At 40.4% G+C, this 19,460-nt stretch overlaps 2 protein-coding genes across 2 annotated transcripts; both read left to right on the top strand.

Moving 5' to 3' along the window:
• Nucleotides 1-1,878: 1,878 nt before the first annotated feature.
• LOC110870731 (glycerol-3-phosphate acyltransferase RAM2) lies at nucleotides 1,879-3,662 on the top strand. The gene is made up of 2 exons (XM_022119899.2): nucleotides 1,879-2,490; nucleotides 2,575-3,662. The coding sequence occupies exons 1-2, from the start codon at nucleotides 1,879-1,881 to the stop codon at nucleotides 3,475-3,477; spliced, it is 1,515 nt and encodes a 504-aa protein (XP_021975591.1). The 3' UTR covers nucleotides 3,478-3,662.
• Nucleotides 3,663-13,927: 10,265 nt separating this feature from the next.
• LOC118481323 lies at nucleotides 13,928-18,990 on the top strand. The gene is made up of 6 exons (XM_035976766.1): nucleotides 13,928-14,302; nucleotides 14,515-14,857; nucleotides 14,933-15,366; nucleotides 16,714-16,793; nucleotides 17,610-17,958; nucleotides 18,934-18,990. Exons 1-6 carry the CDS (start codon nucleotides 13,928-13,930, stop codon nucleotides 18,988-18,990), a joined length of 1,638 nt encoding a protein of 545 aa, XP_035832659.1.
• Nucleotides 18,991-19,460: the final 470 nt, after the last annotated feature.

A 19,460-nucleotide genomic window follows, 5' to 3' on the forward strand; every position in this document is an offset into this window, starting at 1 on the left:
AGACCCTTGACCTTTTGGAAGACGAGTTAGTTTCGCTACCAATGGGGATAGTCGCCCACTTTGGATGGAACTTACAAATCTCCCAACAATGCATGAAACGGAAGTCGCTCCCACATTTGATTTGAATGTGACCACTGCATTTGTCAAAATGTCGGCTTCGGTTTCACCGCTTTTAGGGTTTTGCTTTGCTTTATTTAAAAAACCACTAAATTTTGTAAGTTGGGTGCTTATCTCGTTCCACTTTGAGGATAAGCTATCGTTTTCACGATAAGCCTTCCTTCCCATTTCTTCAGGGAATACTCTACTAACCGATTCCCACAGGGCGGTTCGATGTTGCGAATTTCCTATTTTAATAAAAAAAATTAATATATTACAAAGTTATATAAAAAATAACCATTAATAAAAACAAAGGTTAAGAATACCTAAAGTTGAATGTTGAGATTGTTGACACCAAGCTCTCGTCAATGCAACTTCTTCAGCAACGACCCATTTTTGTTGTTTTCGTTTGGCGGTTTCAACTACTTTATCCGCCTCGGTTTTTTTCTTTTGACTTCTCTTTTTGATGGGTTTCGATGCGGAAGGACCATCATTGGGTGGTTGAGTTTCGGGAACGGATTCGTTTTGTGAAAGGTCTATGGAGGTTGGTGAAAGGTCGATGGGCGATTGTGAAAACGGGGTAGGTATCGAATCGTCGGTGTGTGGGAAGTTAGTAAACACACGATTCTCGATATACAATGCATAACCCGCCATGTCGGGCATAGAAGAGTGTATGAAAAATGGACGAGGAATTGGACGATTGGGTGGTGGGCTAGGATTACTTTCTTGGAGTGCATACGGGTTGGTCGGGTCATAAGCACGGTTTTAAGGATGCATTTTTTTCGTTTTGTAGAAGGAGAATTGAAAATGTATAGAAGATGTGGTTGAATGTGGTAAAAAATGGAAGAAAATGTGAATTTTATAGTGAAAAAATGGAAGAAAAATTATTTTTTTTAATATAGCCGTTGGCCAACGGCTCTTTTCTTTTGGCCATACACAGCCCGCCATGTCACCTCGCTTCCCCCGCCCCACGCCCGGCTTGAAACCCAAGCCCCAAGGGCCACGCCCCAACCCAAGCCCACCTGGGGTGGTGTCTTGGGCGTTTTCCCCCAACCCACGCCCCAACCCAAGCCCCATACCCCATGGCCTAAACTGTGTTTACATATTGTAATAAAAGAATGAATAAAAATGGCAAGTGAAAAGATTTATAAAGTTAATCCCCAAAATACCCGTGGTTAAAAATGAGGTTTTTGGACGAAGTTAGGGTATGTGATCAAAATAACAATAAAAGTGAAAAGTCAGGGACCCACAGAAGAAAAAAAAAACTATTTGATCTAAAATGATAAATTTAGATAAATCTCAAAGACTAAAATGACAAATTTTAAAAAACATAAGGGATAAAATGGCAATTTACTCTTTTTACTTTACATAACTAACAACTTAAGTGAGGACCACGTACCCAACACTCTTCTTATTGGTCTTGTTCATAAATGTTTTTTTATTAATATTAATAATAATCCTTGATACAAAATTTCGATTTGGTTTACATACGCAGTTGTTGTTGTGATAAATTTAATAATCGATAATTGTTGCTCATGATCAAACACACTATTCAGTATTAATTTAAAAAAAAAAAAGTTACAACAATATTTGACGGGGTACTCTATGGAAAAAGACTACAACTACAACTACAAGAACAAGAAGAGTTAAGAAATTGTATATTGTTATCATCCACCAAAATTGTCCTTTGTTGACTTTTACGTGACAAACTATGAAAACGTATTTATATATGAATGAAATTTCTTCAAGAGACTGACACTTAAGCAGTTAAGCATAATCAAAATGAAGAAGACGTTTCCGGCAGTGGAAACATGTAGTTCGATTGGTCGGGAGAATGATACGGTGGTGGCGGACATGGACGGGACCCTTTTGAGAGGTCGAAGCTCGTTCCCTTACTTTTCGTTGGTTGCTTTTGAGGCGGGCGGGGCTCTTCGCCTTCTTATGGTGCTCCTCTCGGCACCATTGGCGGGGCTTCTTTACTACTTTGTATCGGAGTCTGCGGGTATCCAGGTCCTTATATTTGCCACCTATGCTGGAATGAAGGTGTCTGACATTGAGTCCGTGGGTAGAGCGGTGTTGCCAAAGTTCTACTCGAGTGACCTCCACCCTGAGTCATGGCGGGTGTTCTCGGCCTGTGGGAAGCGATGCGTGCTGACGGCCAACCCAAGGATCATGGTGGAGGGTTTCTTGAAGGAGTTTTTGGGAGCTGATATAGTTTTGGGGACGGAAATTGGAACCTATAAAGGTAGAGCAACCGGGTTTGTGCTCAGCCCGGGCGTCCTTGTGGATGAACAAAAGGCTCACGCACTTGTTAAACAATTTGGTCACGACAATCAACCAGACATTGGGCTGGGTGACCGCTCTACAGACTTTCCATTTATGGAATTATGCAAGGTACATGATATATCTTTATTATTTTAAGCAAACTGTTGGTTGTCCATATACATATAGTAAATGAAATGTTTTGTTTTTTCACAGGAGAGTTACATTGTGCCATACAACCCAGAAGTGAAGCCCGTACCAAACGAAAAGCTACCTAAGCCCATAGTGTTCCACGATGGGCGGCTAGTACAAAAGCCCACCCCCCTAATGGCCATCCTCACCCTCTTATGGATACCCATTGGTTTCCTCCTTGCCTGCCTCCGTATCGCCGCAGGTGCACTTCTCCCAATGCCACTAGTCTACTACGCCTTCTGGGCCCTCGGCGTTCGCGTCGTAGTCAAAGGAAACCCTCCCCAAGCGGTCAATAAAGCTTCCGGACAAACCGGTGTTCTCTTTATTTGCTCCCACCGCACCCTCCTTGACCCCATTTTTCTCTCCACCGCCCTCGGCCGCCCCATCCCTGCCGTCACCTATTCCGTCTCCCGTCTCTCTGAGGTCATCTCCCCCATCAAGACCGTCCGGTTATCCCGTGACCGAGCCACCGACGCCTCCATGATCAAGAAGCTTCTGGAAGAAGGCGACTTAGCTATATGCCCGGAGGGTACCACTTGTAGGGAGCCCTTTCTACTCCGGTTCTCGGCCATGTTTGCGGAGCTGACTGACCACCTTGTGCCGGTGGCGATGGTCAACAAGATGAGCATGTTTCACGGTACCACGGCGAGAGGGTGGAAAGGGATGGACCCCTTTTACTTCTTCATGAACCCTAGTCCGGTTTATGAAGTCACCTTCTTGAATAAGTTGCCTCTAGAATTAACATGCAGCAGCGGCAAGTCTAGCCATGAGGTGGCTAATTATATACAAAGGGTGATTGCAGCTACACTTTCTTATGAGTGTACTGCCTTTACCCGAAAGGACAAGTATCGAGCACTCGCCGGAAACGATGGCACGGTGTCTGAGAAGCCTAAGCAAAAGGGGGCCAACAAACTTATGGGGTGTTAATGTGATCATTTCATTTAAGTTATTAAAATTTTCATAAATATCGCCATGCATGCATGCATGTGTAAATCTTATATACAAAAAAAAAAAAAAAAAAAAAAAAACCCTTTTAGTTTTCGTTTCTTCCTGGTTCAAGAATAATGCAAATTTTGTAACTTCAACGTACTAACGTACTTTGCTTTGGTATATTACTAGAGTTTAACTTTTCTATTTTGCAGAAAAAACTATGATTGATGTGTTATGGAATTAACATAAGTAGCTTGAGGTTGTTATTAAACTAGTGGAAACCTTTTGTGCGATACATTATTTGGCGGACAGAACCTACCGCACCTCTCGTATTAACGAGTTCTTGCGACTTACAGTCCGGAAAGGCCTTAGACTTAAAACCTTGTGCTGTCGCATCTTCCGGTATGCCATTGCCAGTCGTTCCCGATCCATCGGGATTTGAACCACTTGAACTATCAGTACCACCAGTACCGTCACTAGTGTCGTCTCGATTGACCTCATGTTGTACAATTTCTGCACCCTCGTGTTGTTCCATAAGAACTTTAGTTCAGCTTTATCAGTAACTTTCCGGCTGTAGACTTTCTTTTAGCGCCATGTTACTTTTGATACTTAGTATCAAGGAATTTAGACTTATATTTAGGGTAAATATAGTCTATTATGTGCCCACGAATGAAGAATGAAATCAGTCATGGAAACCTCAAGATCGTATTGTTCATACATGTTCGAATAGATGATAATGTGGATAACCGCAACTAAATGCGTAGTGCCTCTTGCGTATATTGGTCATATGTCTAAATAGAAAACGAAATAATTTGTTGAGGAGGGGAAACCAACCAGTGGCATCCGTCCCTATAGTATGCATTCCATACTACATAGGCTTTGATCATCCAAAGTGGAGAAATTCCTTTGTCGTACTTGTCCATATGACGAATATGGTAATAGTGCTTGAGCTTCCAACAAGATCAATAAGATCTTCATAGATGTCGAATAGAATGCAATGAGGGAGTTGTAGCATGGCTCATGCCATACTATCCCTTTGGATAAGACAAATGTCAAAATGACGGAATTTATTGTATTCATTTCCAATAAATAAGAAAAGGTATCATAGACACCAAAGAACCAACTCACGTACAAGAATTATAGAATGTTAAGGAAAGATCCTCCATGAGTGGTTAACAAGTTTTGTTTGTTTAGATGACTAGTCTCAAACAACTCGTGTTGTAGATCGAATGTTAGGTGCGAACATGTCACACCCTGGCTTTGCGGAAGCGTGGGTTTATTTGGTGTGACTTCTTAATACCATAGCTTAACCACAACAAAGTTATATGAAAATAAAACCATGATGATCATCCATTGATTCAAGTTTTAAAAGTAAAATACGACAACATTGTTTTCAAACGTCGACACATGCAACGAAAATTCAACACAACAAAATAAAATCTTGTTCATAAGACACAACCACATAACACGAAACAGCATAGTTTAAGACTTGTGACTCGTCCAGGCAAAAGCCACAACCCTTAAACTTGGATGACATCACTTCTCCTACGCAGCATGAAGACATAGCATACCTCGCCAGATCCCTAATTCCCTGAAATACATGTAAGTTAAAAAAATCAACAAAAGTTGAGCGAGTTCATGTGTAAGTGAGTATGTAAAAACCTTTGTAATACATTTGTATATATGAAAATCCCTGTTATGTAGCAAATAAGGAAAAAATGAGATCACCATTGGTTTGCAAGGCCAATGATATGTGTGAAGTGCAGTAGGAAGACTCAAACCTAGCAGATTTTTGCGTCGGGCTCAAAGTCACCCCGAGGTCCGTACAGTTGGGCCTGGAGTTGGGCTCGCTACACCCAGATAGATCTACCGCTAATGACCCTCGGTCCTACAATGAGGATTAATGGCCTCTAGTTTCCGCCTACCTACTCACATGATCTAAGTAGTAACTCTCCTTAAGCTAACCATACCATGTATAAAAGTATCCGTAATCATAGTAAAATGTATTTCACCCCCGAAGTATAAAAACTGAAAACAGTTAAGAGAAAAGGGGGACATGAACTCACAGAAGTGCGTCTCGAAATAGTAAATCTCAATCAACCTGCTGCGTGACAACCTACACGTACTAACTTCTATTAGACGGACGGCCGTGCCTTGGCTTAAGGTTTAACGTTTTTGGGAAATAGTTAGACAACTATTTCGTATTTACACTCCTTAATTATTAATAATTATATTCCTTCCCAAGGATGGGGGTATTAATACATGTGTGTTTTATAATTCCGAAAATATATTTTTAAGTCTCACAATTTATTTTAAACCACTTGTCTAAAATATTCTATCTCCAAAATATACATATTTTTCCCAAAAAATGTTATATTTTATTCCATACAATTTCCAAAATAATACTTTTATCCAAATACGCATTTAAGAGTATTTTCTGAAAATACATAAGTTACATTTTAAAGTCCGCGTGGTAATAACAATACCGGTGTAACTTAAATATTTATATGTGAAAGCGTTGTTATTATTTTTGGAGTCGTTACTTCTCAGTGTATTCAAGTTATATTATTTTTACTCTAAAAATAACATATCTAGTTCACAAAATAATCATAAAATCACACAAGCTTTTTACTATGAAATATATATTCTAAATATATATTTAACAAGTTTTATTTACGAAAATTCCACCTCCGACACTTGGTTATTTTGTAATAAAGATCATGGCGAATTTTATTTGGAAAAACAAGTTAAAAATATATTCATAAACACTTGTCACAAAAATATTTCTAAGTGTTATTTTCTGGAAAAATTTCGCCAGAGTTTCCTCTGTAACTGGAGGTGGCCACGCTTACTAGCATATCATTTTCTTTTCAAAATTCAATCAAACAATTTTCCAGTCATCAATATACAATATTCAAACATCCAACTTGTCAAAATAAGTCTAAATCGCAAATTCATGAACTTGTAAGTTTTGTAAAAATACATAGTAACTTCCTAACATATTTAGTAGATCTTGTTTTCTTTAAAAATAAAATTTATTTCTTGAAAATTTTATTTTAAAAGAATATGTAATTTGACAACTTCTAGTCAAAAGTTACAAAAATGTTTCTTTGTTAAATCTTCTTGTTACACAAGTGTTTACACACTTGCTTTTTCACAAAAAATGCTTTTAGTGTATGTAAGATCCGGGTTTTTAACAAGACTTGTATATTTCACTTGGTTCTTCCGAAAAACCACTTGTAGATCTTTAGATCTACTAGTTTAGAACCTTATTTTACAAGAAAAATCACATTTACACAAGTTCATGTTTTGTGAGTGGAAGAGTTCATCATCTTACAACTTTTACACTTAACATATCACTAGTTCATGTTCCATGAACATGATCTAGCATGGTTAGATGACGATCCGTTCCACTACTAGCAATAACAACATAAAATAACCACATCTAGACAAGATTCATAGGATTTACACCACTAGTTACTCTTTATCCATCTTGTTCATCACATTTTCAAGACTTTAAGTTATGATCTTGTGTGTTCTTGACTTTTAACCGTTAAATCTCTTATTAATCACTTTAAACAAGAACAAGAGGATGTCTAGAAGCACTTACTACTAGCTCGAGGCTAGGGAAGAAACACGGCGTAAACAAGGTGGATAAAAGCAATGTAGAGAGGTTCTTGAGTTTCTGAAAGCACCGAGCCTCCTTGTATGTCACCTTGCACCTTGGTATGTATGTAAAATGTCTTGATCGAAACTTGATGATGATGGTGGGTGTGTGTGTGCTCTCGGCCGAACACAAAGGAGAGGGAAGATAGAGCAATTTTTTGTGAAGTGTTTAGTGAATGAAAGGGTTATCTCTTAAGCATTCTTATAATCCATCTTGGTGCTTTTGTCCAACATATATTATGTTCACAAGATATTAGACAAGGCTTATTAAAATAATCAAGAAATGGGTGGTGTGTCCCCACCTTTGGGGAACCGATCGGATGAGAGGGGGGTATGGTTGGGTTTCAATTGGATAGTTAAGTGTCTAGTTAGGTTAGTTAGGAATTTAAATTGGTTATTAGTGTGTAGTGTAATATAAAGGGTGTTAGGGTGTTCGGGGACCCTAACTAGCTCAGAAAAGGATAAACAATGTTATTGGCAATATTTTTATGTTCCGGGTAAAGTCCGGTTGTCCGGTTGGATATTGATCCGTTAAAGTGTCAAGTAAAGCTTTAAAGTGCCTTTTATAGTGTTTTTAGTGACACAATAAGTTCCCGACACTTTGGAAAGTGTCTAGTATTATTTCCCCATGTTTTTGCACTTTACTAGTTAAGTTAAATGCTGAATTTTTGCACAAAGTGCAGAATTTTGTAATTAACACATGTTTTAGGCACATCCGGTCACTATAACTATCACCTATTGACGCAGTTCTACAATCCTCACCTCCCTACACTCCCTAATAGTGTAGTAATCTATTCCCGGCTCATACTGGCCTCAGAGACAGTGTCTGTCTAGGGCTGGCTATGACAACATGTTTACTGGGTTATCCGTTCATTGTGCTAACTGTGCTTTTGTGCATCAAGTTTGTCACTATAGTTTTGTGTGTAATAAATGGAGTGACAGTAATAAAGTATGATGCATGAATACGTATGTATCAGAATTCAAGAAGCAGTTTAACCACAATTGTAAGCAAGCACAGTAATTAAGCATTAATTAAATATTAATTAATTTGTACGGATACCTGTTTTGGTGAGGGTTGTCACAGAACAATACGTATCGTCTTCCTGTATTGTATTGTAGGGTGTTATAGTAATCATCTCGGTTAGTGTTCTATTGGATGGAAAAGACTGAATTTTAAGTAACAGCTTAAAATTCTTGAAAGAATAGTGACCATTAGCTTGACCCGCAGAGTCCACCAGGATTTCCATGCACTACAAGTTGTTATTATGTGGGCCCCGATAATAATAAATTGTCTTGCATGGTCACCCTAGCATTCTCTCGTTCAAAACAGACGATCAGTTAGAGAGAGGACACTATTGTCTATGTTTAACACAGGAGGGAATGACGTGACCGTGTCGTCCCGATCAGTCAAAAACCCAATTAAACCTAGGTAGCTAGGGTAAGTCGGGTATCGTATCCACGAAGAGCAGGTGGTCAGTATCGCACGACCCGTTCGATTAGTTAGACTATTTACAAACGATGTACAACGTGATTATGAAGTTTGCTATTTTTATTTATTTGTTTGGTTTTTTAAAATAAATCGGAATGAACCGACAAATTGATGTTATCGAAATCAATTGAATATTAACTAAAATTGTAAACTCAACTACTAATTAGAAAGTTGAAACAAGAAATGAGAATACGGATCACACCCGGTTCGATAATTGCAAGACCTAGGGTTCCTACATGTTTTAACTTGATTCAATTGCATATAGTGATTAACGGATTACTATCACGAAGTTTAGGTGCCAATTGCTATCAACGTTATAGACAACGGACCGTAATGCACTTCGTTGCCTCGGACATGTAAATCCTAACCTACGATAAGGCATAAGTGCACAAATTCATTTCGCAAAGTCATAACTTTATCATCGTTCGACAATTCACAAATTCAATTCAAATGCACGACAATTATCATAAGTTTCAAATACTAAACAATTTGTCACAAAACCAAATTAAAATACAAATGTATAAACCCTAGAAAATCTTACAAAAATCTACACCGGGGTGAATCCGCAGAGACTAGCCATTCATGGTTGGGTGGACACGATCACCGGCTTGAGATGAGATTGAAGGCATGATCGATTTGGTTGAGAGGTGGGAATGATGATGTTGATGATGATTTTTTTAGAGCCCCCACTCTTCCGTTTTACGGCTGTCCAATTCTCTTGAAAAGTGTCCACCTAAAACATCAATTTGGGCTATTTGCCCGTCATGATCCGGGCCGCACGTCACGGACAAAATCAACACAGCCCCAACTTCCTTTTTTTCTACACTCCAAAGCCCACCTACCCATAATATGTTAGATTCTTATAATTCCATATGGAACCCACTATAGTTTTGTCTGTTGTAGTAGAAAGCCCAAACCAAATTCTTTTTTTCTTTTCTTTCCCTCTCGTGACTGGCTTGAATTGGAAGTCTTCTTTGATCCTACACAAGTGAATGCAATTTAATTCACATTCAACATTGATTTAATTAAAAAGTAATAAGCACATTTATTTCCATTAAATTAATTGATGCAAAATTTACGAATCCTTTATTTTGTATTTAGACAAATTGTTTCCTTTTTATATTATCATTTATTGTATCTCTTATTAATAGAATCGTTCTAACTCATTTCCAACTCGTTTAATACCTGTTAAGCATAAAAACACTAATACTCAATAAACATATAACATATAACAAATAAAAATTAACACACTTAAAACCAACACAAACTAATGTAAACTATAGCGTATTTCGACTCTACATCAGGGAACTTCATGATAGTTCATGTGTCAACGTCCGTTGTCATTACTCGCGGAATGGCACAGCGTTAGATGAAATAAAAAATAGAGAGAATTTGTAAAAATAACAACTAGAGGGGCACCTTTAAGAAGAGTACTTCATCTTCCTTGTCTGGACAAGAATGTCGTCAATCATGATTTGTATGAGCCACAAGGACCTCGTCCCACTAATGGAGTTGTTGTCCAAGGCTGCCACCTCCGCCTCATCGTCACTACTGAAGTCAGGCATCTCAGCATCCGCGAGAAAGCAACCATCTTCCACGGGATCAATACTTTATGGTCTCACTTAGGAACCACGTTCGCCATAAACTCCGCAATAGACGTGAGGTCGATATTCTCAGGGAAGATGTATTGTATAAAATATGTTATGTTTTGAAATAGAGTATTATGTTTTATGTAAAAGATGTCGTGTCTTAACCATGTTATGCGTGTCAAGGATGACAATGGAATTCGAAGTCGAAGGCTTTTTGTTCTTGCCAAATATTTCGTACAACACATATACGAATAACTTATATATATAATCATGTAAAATCCTATCAATCAAGGATTTCTATCTTGTATAAGCTGAACTTGTAAACTGTTTATACTGCGTAAACTGATAATGTAATGTATTGTAGGCACATAGTTTGTTAATGTAATGTGTCTATTTCTCATAGACTTCACCCATGGAAATGTCCTCGCTTGATTTATGTGAAGTGAATTTTTGTTGTAGTGGACCTTGAAAAATGTTTATGCAATGAAAACCTCTTGTTCTTGTATAAATTGTTTTCTTGAGAGGTCCCTAGTGATTGTAGACTAGACTCGAGAAAGAATCCTGGTTCACTACAATTGATGCTCTGATACCAATCTGTCACACCCGCTCGTAGCGGATGCGCGAGGTGTGATCTGATCGGTTCTTATTGCATAACAATATAAGTGAACATACTAAATGAATAAAAACAAGCTCCAATGCCATTGTTGTGATAACCCGAGATTTCAAGGTCTTTCCCATACACGTTGCTGGTTTCACAACTCTGTTTTCATATTTCGTTTTGTGTTGTAATATGTGCATGTATTGTTATGATTGGCTATCTAATGAAAACTTAAGAACAATTATGTTTACCTAAGGTTTTTCGTCACAACCCAACCCGACGAAACATGGATTCTTCGTCAACTCTATGCTCGACGAAAAACATGGTTTTAATGTTAATTTAGTATATAACCGAGCACAAGCTTCTACGGCAAACCCTAGAACACCTTCTCTTTTCTGTGCGGCGACAACCTTGGGATCACGAGGCTCTACATCTCGATCGTACTTACTATCTCGTTATCATCGGTTAGTATTCATTGTGTTAATCGTTGGCGTAATTGTGTGATAATCTTATGTGAGGCTAGGGTTTGTCTATGACATCGTGCAGTTAGATGAATGAATGTTTAGGTTGTTGCTAGAGGCTAGGAAACCCTATGGTTGATGATTGCTTAAATGTGATTCAAGTGTCGTATCTAATTGATGAATTGATAGGGTTACAATAATGGTTTCATGCTAACTGTAAGGCTTCGTATGAATGATGTACGATAATGTTTTGATGTTACTCTCTATGATGATTAATGGTGTTATTGGTAAACTGTTGTTAGTGAAAACGATGATGTGCTTGCATGATAAACCTAGAAACTGATTGGATTGTGATCTGCGAAAAAGTAATTGGAAACACTAGGGTTTAGGGAAACGTTGAAACTATCAAAGACAGTCGACGAATCTTAGGTCGAGAATAATGAGTTTTCGTCGACAAGCATCTCGACGAAACATGGGGATTTTCGTCGCACTGCATCTCGATGAAACATGGGGTTATTCGTCGTGAATCCCAATGAAAGAGGATCTTTCGTCACAAGGGTATTTCGTCGTGTAAGTATATGAGTTGAACAGTAGGTGCCTGAGATGTTGATTATGATAAATACTTGTGTGTGTATATGTTCTTTGTGATATGTCAATGAGAATGAGAAACTTGGTTCGACTAGTTGGTATAGCAACCTCACCTGTTATGTTATGTGTTACTTTGTGACATTCACATGAAATAAGAACTTGTGTTAGAAAAGGGTAATTGCTACCTGATATACTGTGATCTTGTGAGAGATATAAACTGTGTGAAAGTAATGACTTGTTTAATTGTGAAACTGATTTCATTGGTAACCACGCTAGGGTTGGTTGATTAACTTGGAACGAGTAACTTAAAAAACCGAGCAAACCAAGGTGAGTTCACTGCCTTTTTCAAGCATGCATCCCGGTGAGGGATATTGGGTAACGTTCCGGGGAGGAATGTCGGGTATTGGGTTTGACTAGAATGTTAAACCTGGGATGTTGGTTATTACACTCATTTCTATCATTAAGTCCCATCATATACTGATTGGTTGCCGGGGAGGCAACTGGGTTATTAGTTAATTGCACTATTAGGTTTGGCACCCTCACACCGTACCGGGGAGGGCGGTCGTGAACTAATCACCTTAACCACTTGACCAATGTATGATAGAGCATTGGGGTTTGGGCAAATAATCTGGAGCCATCTGCGGTAATCGAGTTAATAACAACATCTAATCTCTGAAATATTTTATACTCATATCTGGTAACTAAAACGTGTTAGCAAACTTTGAACTCACCAGCGTCGTCTGACACACTTGTCTGCATGCTTGCATGTCGCTAGATTCTTTGTTATGGACTTGCTATCTGGGAGTGCTGGAGTGGTCATGGGTCGAGACTCTTGGTTACATGTTTCGTGATTTTGAACACCTGTTTTGAAACGGTTGATTAACATTTTACATTATGCTTCCGCTGAACGTTTACTTTGGTTTTAACTTATGACTTGGAATTATATTATGAAATGAATGGAATGTTTTATTTAAATATTTATTATAGTTCAATGTGATTAGTGGCTGGATCCTGGTACATCACTTTCCTCGCGGGGGTTCCCGCGTGTGGTATTTTGGGGGTGTGACAGTTTGGTATCTGAGCCACTGGTTATAGTGAACTAGGTTTTAAAACGCTTTTATAAAACCAGGCTATAACCGAACAGCTTCGAAGATCGACCATGACACTCAGCTCTAGATTGCAAGGTTCGCCTCTCGTTTATTTATTGCCTAGTATATATAGTATACACTTGTGTATGATGTTTCATGCGATTGCACACACTTAGCATTTCAGACTAAATTCATGTGTATTTACCTGAGTTATGTGATTGATAGAGTCACAGTGCGATATCCCGTTAGATTTTCGTGGTTATGTTTGAGGTGTTATGTCTTGTTGCGAGAACTTGAGGAACCTTTTAGCATGAGTTGGGAAGGGCTGAGATAAACATGCAAATCGCATTATTATCATGGGTGCACACATAATAATAATGTGGGGTGCATGTGAGTCCCAGTGAGGCTTAACAAGTGTGAAAGGTCCGCTCTGTTGTTTGATGTAAATATAGTAATATGTAGAAGTCATTATGAGGTTTGACTCCTACCCCATCTCGATCCTTAACCTTTTCCCTTCTCTTATATAGAATCATGAGCGTACGAGGCCATGGGCGTGGTCACATTGCGATGACTCGGGCTGAGTTGACAAACTTGATTAACACACGTGTAGCTGAGGCTTTGGCGGCCTACCAAGCTGGTACGATATGTTCCAAATACTCTTATTTCTTGTGTTGCATACACAACTCTTACCTTTGTGTTGTATTTACTTTCGTCCATTAGGTCAGCAAGCGAATCAGAATCAAAACCATCCGCCTGCTTGCACTTTCAAGACGTTCATGGATTGTAAGCCACAGACATTCAGTGGGACTGAAGGGGCTGTGGGGTTACTACGTTGGTTTGAGAAGGCTGAGTCAGTGTTCGCTATGTGTAACTGTCCCGAGGGGGACCGTGTGAAGTATGCTACAGGCACTTTGGAGGATGGTGCCTTAACTTGGTGGAATGCCCAATTGCAAATGTTGGGTATCGAAATGGCTAATGCAACGACATGGGATGATTTTAAAGAGTTGATGCGGGAGGAGTACTGTCCTCGTGACGAGATTCAGAAGCTTGAGAACGAGTACTACGATTTGAAGATGGAAGGGTCCGAGAACGAGGCTTACACGAAACGATCTCATGAGCTAGCAAATATGTGCCCAAATTTGTCTCGACCTCCACCTCGGAGAATTGAGTTGTACATCAAAGGCCTGGCACCAGCAGTAAAGAGTTTGGTCACTGCTGCAAACCTTAACAATCTGCCTCAGATCATCCGTTTAGCGCACAAGATTACCGATCAAGAAGTCGAGCGTGGATCGCTACCTCCTCGTGTTTCTGCTACTACCCCTGCTGCTACAACTACCACACCTGCTAGTGATAACAAGCGTAAATGGAACGATACTGACAAAGCAACCAGTGCAAGTCAATCGCAGAGAAGGCCTGACAACAACAATAATTGTAGTTTCAGTCAGTCGTCCTCAGTTAACCAAGGCCAGGCAGCAATCCGAATCAAGGCTCCTACGTCTGTAAGAAGCCAACGTGCAACAAGTGTGGTTATCATCATCATGGACCATGTGTCCAGGCTTGCCATAGGTGCGATAAGGTGGGACATGTGGCAAAAGACTGTAGAGCTCCGTACCCAAAGCAGCAGCAACAGCAGAATCAGCAGCATCAACAACAACAAAGGCAGCAGCCCCATCAGAACCAAGGCAATAGGAAGGGGTGTTTCCAGTGTGGGGATGAGGGCCACATTAAACGGGAATGCCCTCAGCTGAATCAGAACGCCAATGATAACAACAATCGTCAGAATAACAATAACAATGCTGGGAACAACAATAACGGCAACAATGGGGGCAATGGAGCTCGTGGAAGGGTATTTACGATTGGTGCTGGTGATGCTAGGAACGACGGCAATGTCGTGACTGGTACGTTTTTTGTGAACAACCTCTTTGCTTCTGTATTATTTGATTTCGGTGCCGATTGGAGTTATGTGTCCCTAGAGTTCAGTCAACGATTAGGGTTAGCTCCAATACCTCTAGAAGCTAAGCATGTGGTAGAATTAGCCGATGGTAAGACAACTGAAGCCTCACACGTTCTTATGGGATGTAAACTAGATCTTGTGGGTCAAGTGTTTGACATTGACCTCCTTCCTGTTAATCTTGGTAGTTTTGACATAATGGTTGGTATGGATTGGCTGTCTAAGCATCAAGCTGAAATTCTCTGTAAAGAGAAGATCGTACGTATTCCTCTCTCCAGTAGAGAATCTTTATCGGTTCAAGGGCATCGCAGTGGTGTGATGGTTGGTATCATTTCAGCTATGCAAGCGCAGAAGTGTATACGAAAGGGGTATCCTGCTATTCTAGCACTTGTTACAGATACTCCATCTGAAGAAAGCAAGATCGAAGACCTGCTAGTTGTTCGTGAGTTCCCTAATGTATTTCCTGAGGAACTACCTGGTTTACCTCCTCACCATCAAGTGGAATTTCAGATTGATCTTGCACCAGGAGCAGCACCGATTGCTCGTGCTCCTTATCGTCTTGCACCTGGGGAGTTGCAAGAGCTATCTAATCAACTTCAAGAGCTGTTGGATAGAGGTTTTATCCGACCCAGTTCTTCGCCTTGGGGAGCCCCGGTTCTGTTTGTGAAGAAGAAGGACGGGTCCTTTCGCATGTGTATAGATTATCGAGAACTCAACAAGGTGACAGTTAAGAATCGTTATCCTCTGCCACGTATCGATGACTTATTCGACCAGTTGCAAGGGTCAAGTTTTTACTCGAAGATCGACTTAAGATCGGGCTATCATCAGATGAGAGTCCGAGAGGAGGATGTTCCTAAAACGGCTTTTCGAACACGGTATGGGCAATATGAGTTTTTAGTTATGCCGTTTGGGTTGACGAACGCGCCAGTGGTCTTCATGGACCTCATGAACGGTGTATGCAAACCATATCTCGGCGACTTCGTTATCGTGTTTATCGACGACATTCTGATCTATTCAAAGAGCAAGGAAGATCACGAGTGACACCTGTGACTTATCTTGGAGCTCCTGAGGAAGGAGCAACTCTACGCGAAATTCTCTAAGTGTGACTTCTAGATTCGAGAGGTGCACTTCCTTGGCCACATTGTGAATGAATCAGGGATACACGTGGATCCTGCTAAGATTGACGCTATCAGAAATTGGGCGGCACCGAAGACTCCTTCTGAGGTGCGACAATTTCTTGGTCACGTTGGGTACAATCGCAGATTTATTAGAGACTTTTCAAAGATCGCACAACCTCTCACCTCGTTAACACAGAAAGGTGTTGTATACTCGTGGGGAACGAAGCAAGAAGATGCTTTCCAGTTGTTGAAACAAAAGCTCTACAGCGCACCGATCTTGTCTCTACCTGAAGGTATAGAAGATTTTGTGGTATATTGTGATGCTTCTATTCAAGGCCTCGGTTGTGTACTGATGCAACGCGAGAAAGTGATAGCTTACGCTTCTCGGCAGCTGAAGGTTCATGAGAAGAATTACACGACTTACGACTTGGAGTTGAGAGGCGTGGTATTTGCGTTAAAAATCTGGAGGCACTACTTGTACGGTACTAAATGCACTATTTATACCGACCACAAGAGCCTTCAGCATATCTTTGACCAGAAAGAATTGAATATGCGACAACGTCGCTGGGTAGAACTCCTAAACGACTACGACTGTGCAATCAAGTATCATCCGGGTAAGGCTAACGTTGTAGCTGCTGCCCTGAGTCGGAAGGAAATGAAACTCAAATGTGTTCGCGCCTTGCAGCTCACCATCGATTCTAATTTGCCTGACCAGATCCGTTCTGCACAAACCGAAGCGTTAAAAGAGGAAAACATTGAAGCAAAGTACTTAAGGGGCATGGAAAAACGTCTTGTAGAGAGATCTGATGGTATACTTTATTTCATGGAACGTGTATGGGTCCCTTTGTTTAGTAATCTTCGAGAGCTTGTGATGGATGAAGCGCACAAGTCTCGATACTCTGTTCATCCGGGTTCGAATAAAAGGTATCAGGATCTCAAGGTTTTGTACTGGTGGCCGAAGATGAAGGCTCACATCGCGACTTACGTGAGTAAGTGCCTGACTTGTGCTAAAGTTAAAGTGGAATATCAGAAACCCTCGGGCCTACTTCAGCAACCAGAGATACCCATGTGGAAATGGGAGCAAATCGCAATGGATTTCGTCACAGGCTTACCGAGAACTCAAAACAGAAATGATACCATCTGGGTCATCGTTGATCGTCTCACGAAGTCAGCACATTTTCTAGCAATCAAGGAAACAGATAAGTTCTCACAACTTACCGCTGTTTATCTTAAGGAGGTGGTTTCTAGGCACAGGGTGCCAACCTCTATTATCTCTGATCGTGACCCGCGTTTCATTTCAGATTTGTGGCAGTCGATGCACAAATCGTTCGGCTCACATCTCGACATGAGTACTACCTATAACCCACAGACGGATGGTCAAAGTGAACGAACCATCCAGACACTTTAAGACATGTTGCGGGCGTGCGTGATTGATTTTGGCAAGGTTTGGGAGAAACACTTGCCTTTGATAGAGTTTTCTTATAACAATAGCTACCATACCAGTATCCAGGTAGCTCCATTCGAAGCATTATATGGGCGGAAATGTCGTTCACCTCTCTATTGGGCTGAGGTGGGTGACAGTCAGATCACAGGCCCGGAACTCGTACTCGAGACGTCAGAAAAGATTGTCGAGATCAGAAATCGTATGGCGGCGACGCGTAACCGTCAGAAAAGCTACGCTGACAAGCGTAGGAAACCATTGGAGTTTGCTGTAGGCGATCGTGTTATGTTGAAGGTCTCACCCTGGAAGGGTGTGGTGCGGTTTGGGAAACGCGAAAAGCTTAACCCTCGTTATGTTGGGCCTTTCAAAATTCTGGAACGAATCGGTAAAGTTGCCTACAAGCTAGAGCTACCTGCTGAGTTGGGTAATGTTCATGATGTCTTCCACGTATCGCAGCTAAAGAAGTGTTTGTCCGATGAATCACTTGTGGTACTGTTTCAAGAGTTGAAGATTGACGACAAGTTGCAGTTTGTCGAAGAACCAATAGAAATTATGGACCGGGAGGTCAAGGTCCGTAAGCATAGTCGAATCCCGATCGTGAGGGTTCGTTGGAACTCAAGACGTGGACCGGAGTTCACATGGGAACGCGAGGATCAGATGAAGCTCAAGTACCCTCACTTATTCCCAGCTGACAAATCTAAATCTGATGCAACTAGTGAATTTCGGGACGAAATTCCCATTCAAGTTGGGGATGATGTGGCACCTGCGGAAAATCCACAGTCACCCTGATCTAACACCTTGCCGTTTTGGATTACTTGTCAAATTTCGGGACGAAATTTCTTTCAAGTTGGAGATGATGTGATAACCCGAGATTTCAAGGTCTTTCCCTTACACGTTGCTGGTTTAACAACTCTGTTTTCATATTTCATTTTGTGTTGTAATATGTGCATGTATTGTTATGATTGGCTATCTAATGAAAACTTAAGAACAATTATGTTTACCTAAGGTTTTTCGTCACAACCCAACCCGACGAAACATGGATTCTTCGTCGACTCTATGCTCGACGAAAAACAGATCCTTGGTAAAAAGGGTCTTTCGTCGGCCCAGTGGTCATCGAAGCCCAGTATAGGCCCAACATGGTTTTATTGTTAATTCAGTATATAACCGAGCACAAGCTTTTACGGCAAACCCTAGAACACTTTCTCTTTTCTGTGCGGCGACAACCTTGGGATCACGAGGCTCGACATCTCGATCGGAGTTACTATCTCGTTATCATCGGTTAGTATTCATCGTGTTAATCGTTGGCGTAATTGTGTGATAACCTTATGTGAGGCTAGGGTTCGTCTATGACATCGTGCAGTTAGATGAATGAATGTTTAGGTTGTTGCTAGAGGCTAGGAAACCCTATGGTTGATGATTGCTTAAATGTGATTCTGGTGTCATATCTAATTGATGAATTGATAGGGTTACAATAATGGTTTCATGCTAACTGTAAGGCTTCGTATGAATGATGTACGATAATGTTTTGATGTTACTATCTATGATGATTAATGGTGTTATTGGTAAAATGTTGTTAGTGAAAACGATGATGTGCATGTATGATAAACCTAGAAACCGATTGGATTGTGATCTGCGAAAAAGTAACTGTAAACACTAGGGTTTGGGGAAACGTTGAAACTGTCAAAGACAGTCGACGAATCTTAGGTCGACGAATAATGACTTTTCGTCGACAAGCATCTCGATGAAACATGGAGATTTTTGTCGCACCGCATCTCGACGAAACATGGGGTTATTCGTCGTGCATCCCGACGAAAGATGATCTTTCGTCACAAGGGTATTTCGTCGTGTAAGTATATGAGTTGAACAGTAGGTGCCTGAGATGTTGATTATGATAAATACTTGTGTGTGTATACGATCTTTATGATATGTCAATGAGAATGAGAAACTTGGTTCGACTAGTTGGTGTAGCAACCTCACCTGTTATGTTATGT

This window comes from Helianthus annuus, chromosome 8, assembly GCF_002127325.2.
Source record: "Helianthus annuus cultivar XRQ/B chromosome 8, HanXRQr2.0-SUNRISE, whole genome shotgun sequence".
Taxonomy (NCBI): Eukaryota; Viridiplantae; Streptophyta; class Magnoliopsida; order Asterales; family Asteraceae; genus Helianthus; species Helianthus annuus.

What these genes read in the sequence shown, in the direction of transcription:
- LOC110870731 (XM_022119899.2), top strand. Translation starts at nt 1,879, where the DNA reads ATGAAGAAGACGTTTCCGGCAGTGGAAACATGTAGTTCGATTGGTCGG. An exon ending in CATTTATGGAATTATGCAAG is followed by an intron (nt 2,491 to 2,574) that starts GTACATGATATA and finishes GTTTTTTCACAG; the next exon opens with GAGAGTTACATTGTGCCATA.
- LOC118481323 (XM_035976766.1), top strand. Translation starts at nt 13,928, where the DNA reads ATGGCTAATGCAACGACATGGGATGATTTTAAAGAGTTGATGCGGGAG. An exon ending in CTGCTACAACTACCACACCT is followed by an intron (nt 14,303 to 14,514) that starts GCTAGTGATAAC and finishes CCATGTGTCCAG; the next exon opens with GCTTGCCATAGGTGCGATAA. An exon ending in CGACGGCAATGTCGTGACTG is followed by an intron (nt 14,858 to 14,932) that starts GTACGTTTTTTG and finishes ATGTGTCCCTAG; the next exon opens with AGTTCAGTCAACGATTAGGG.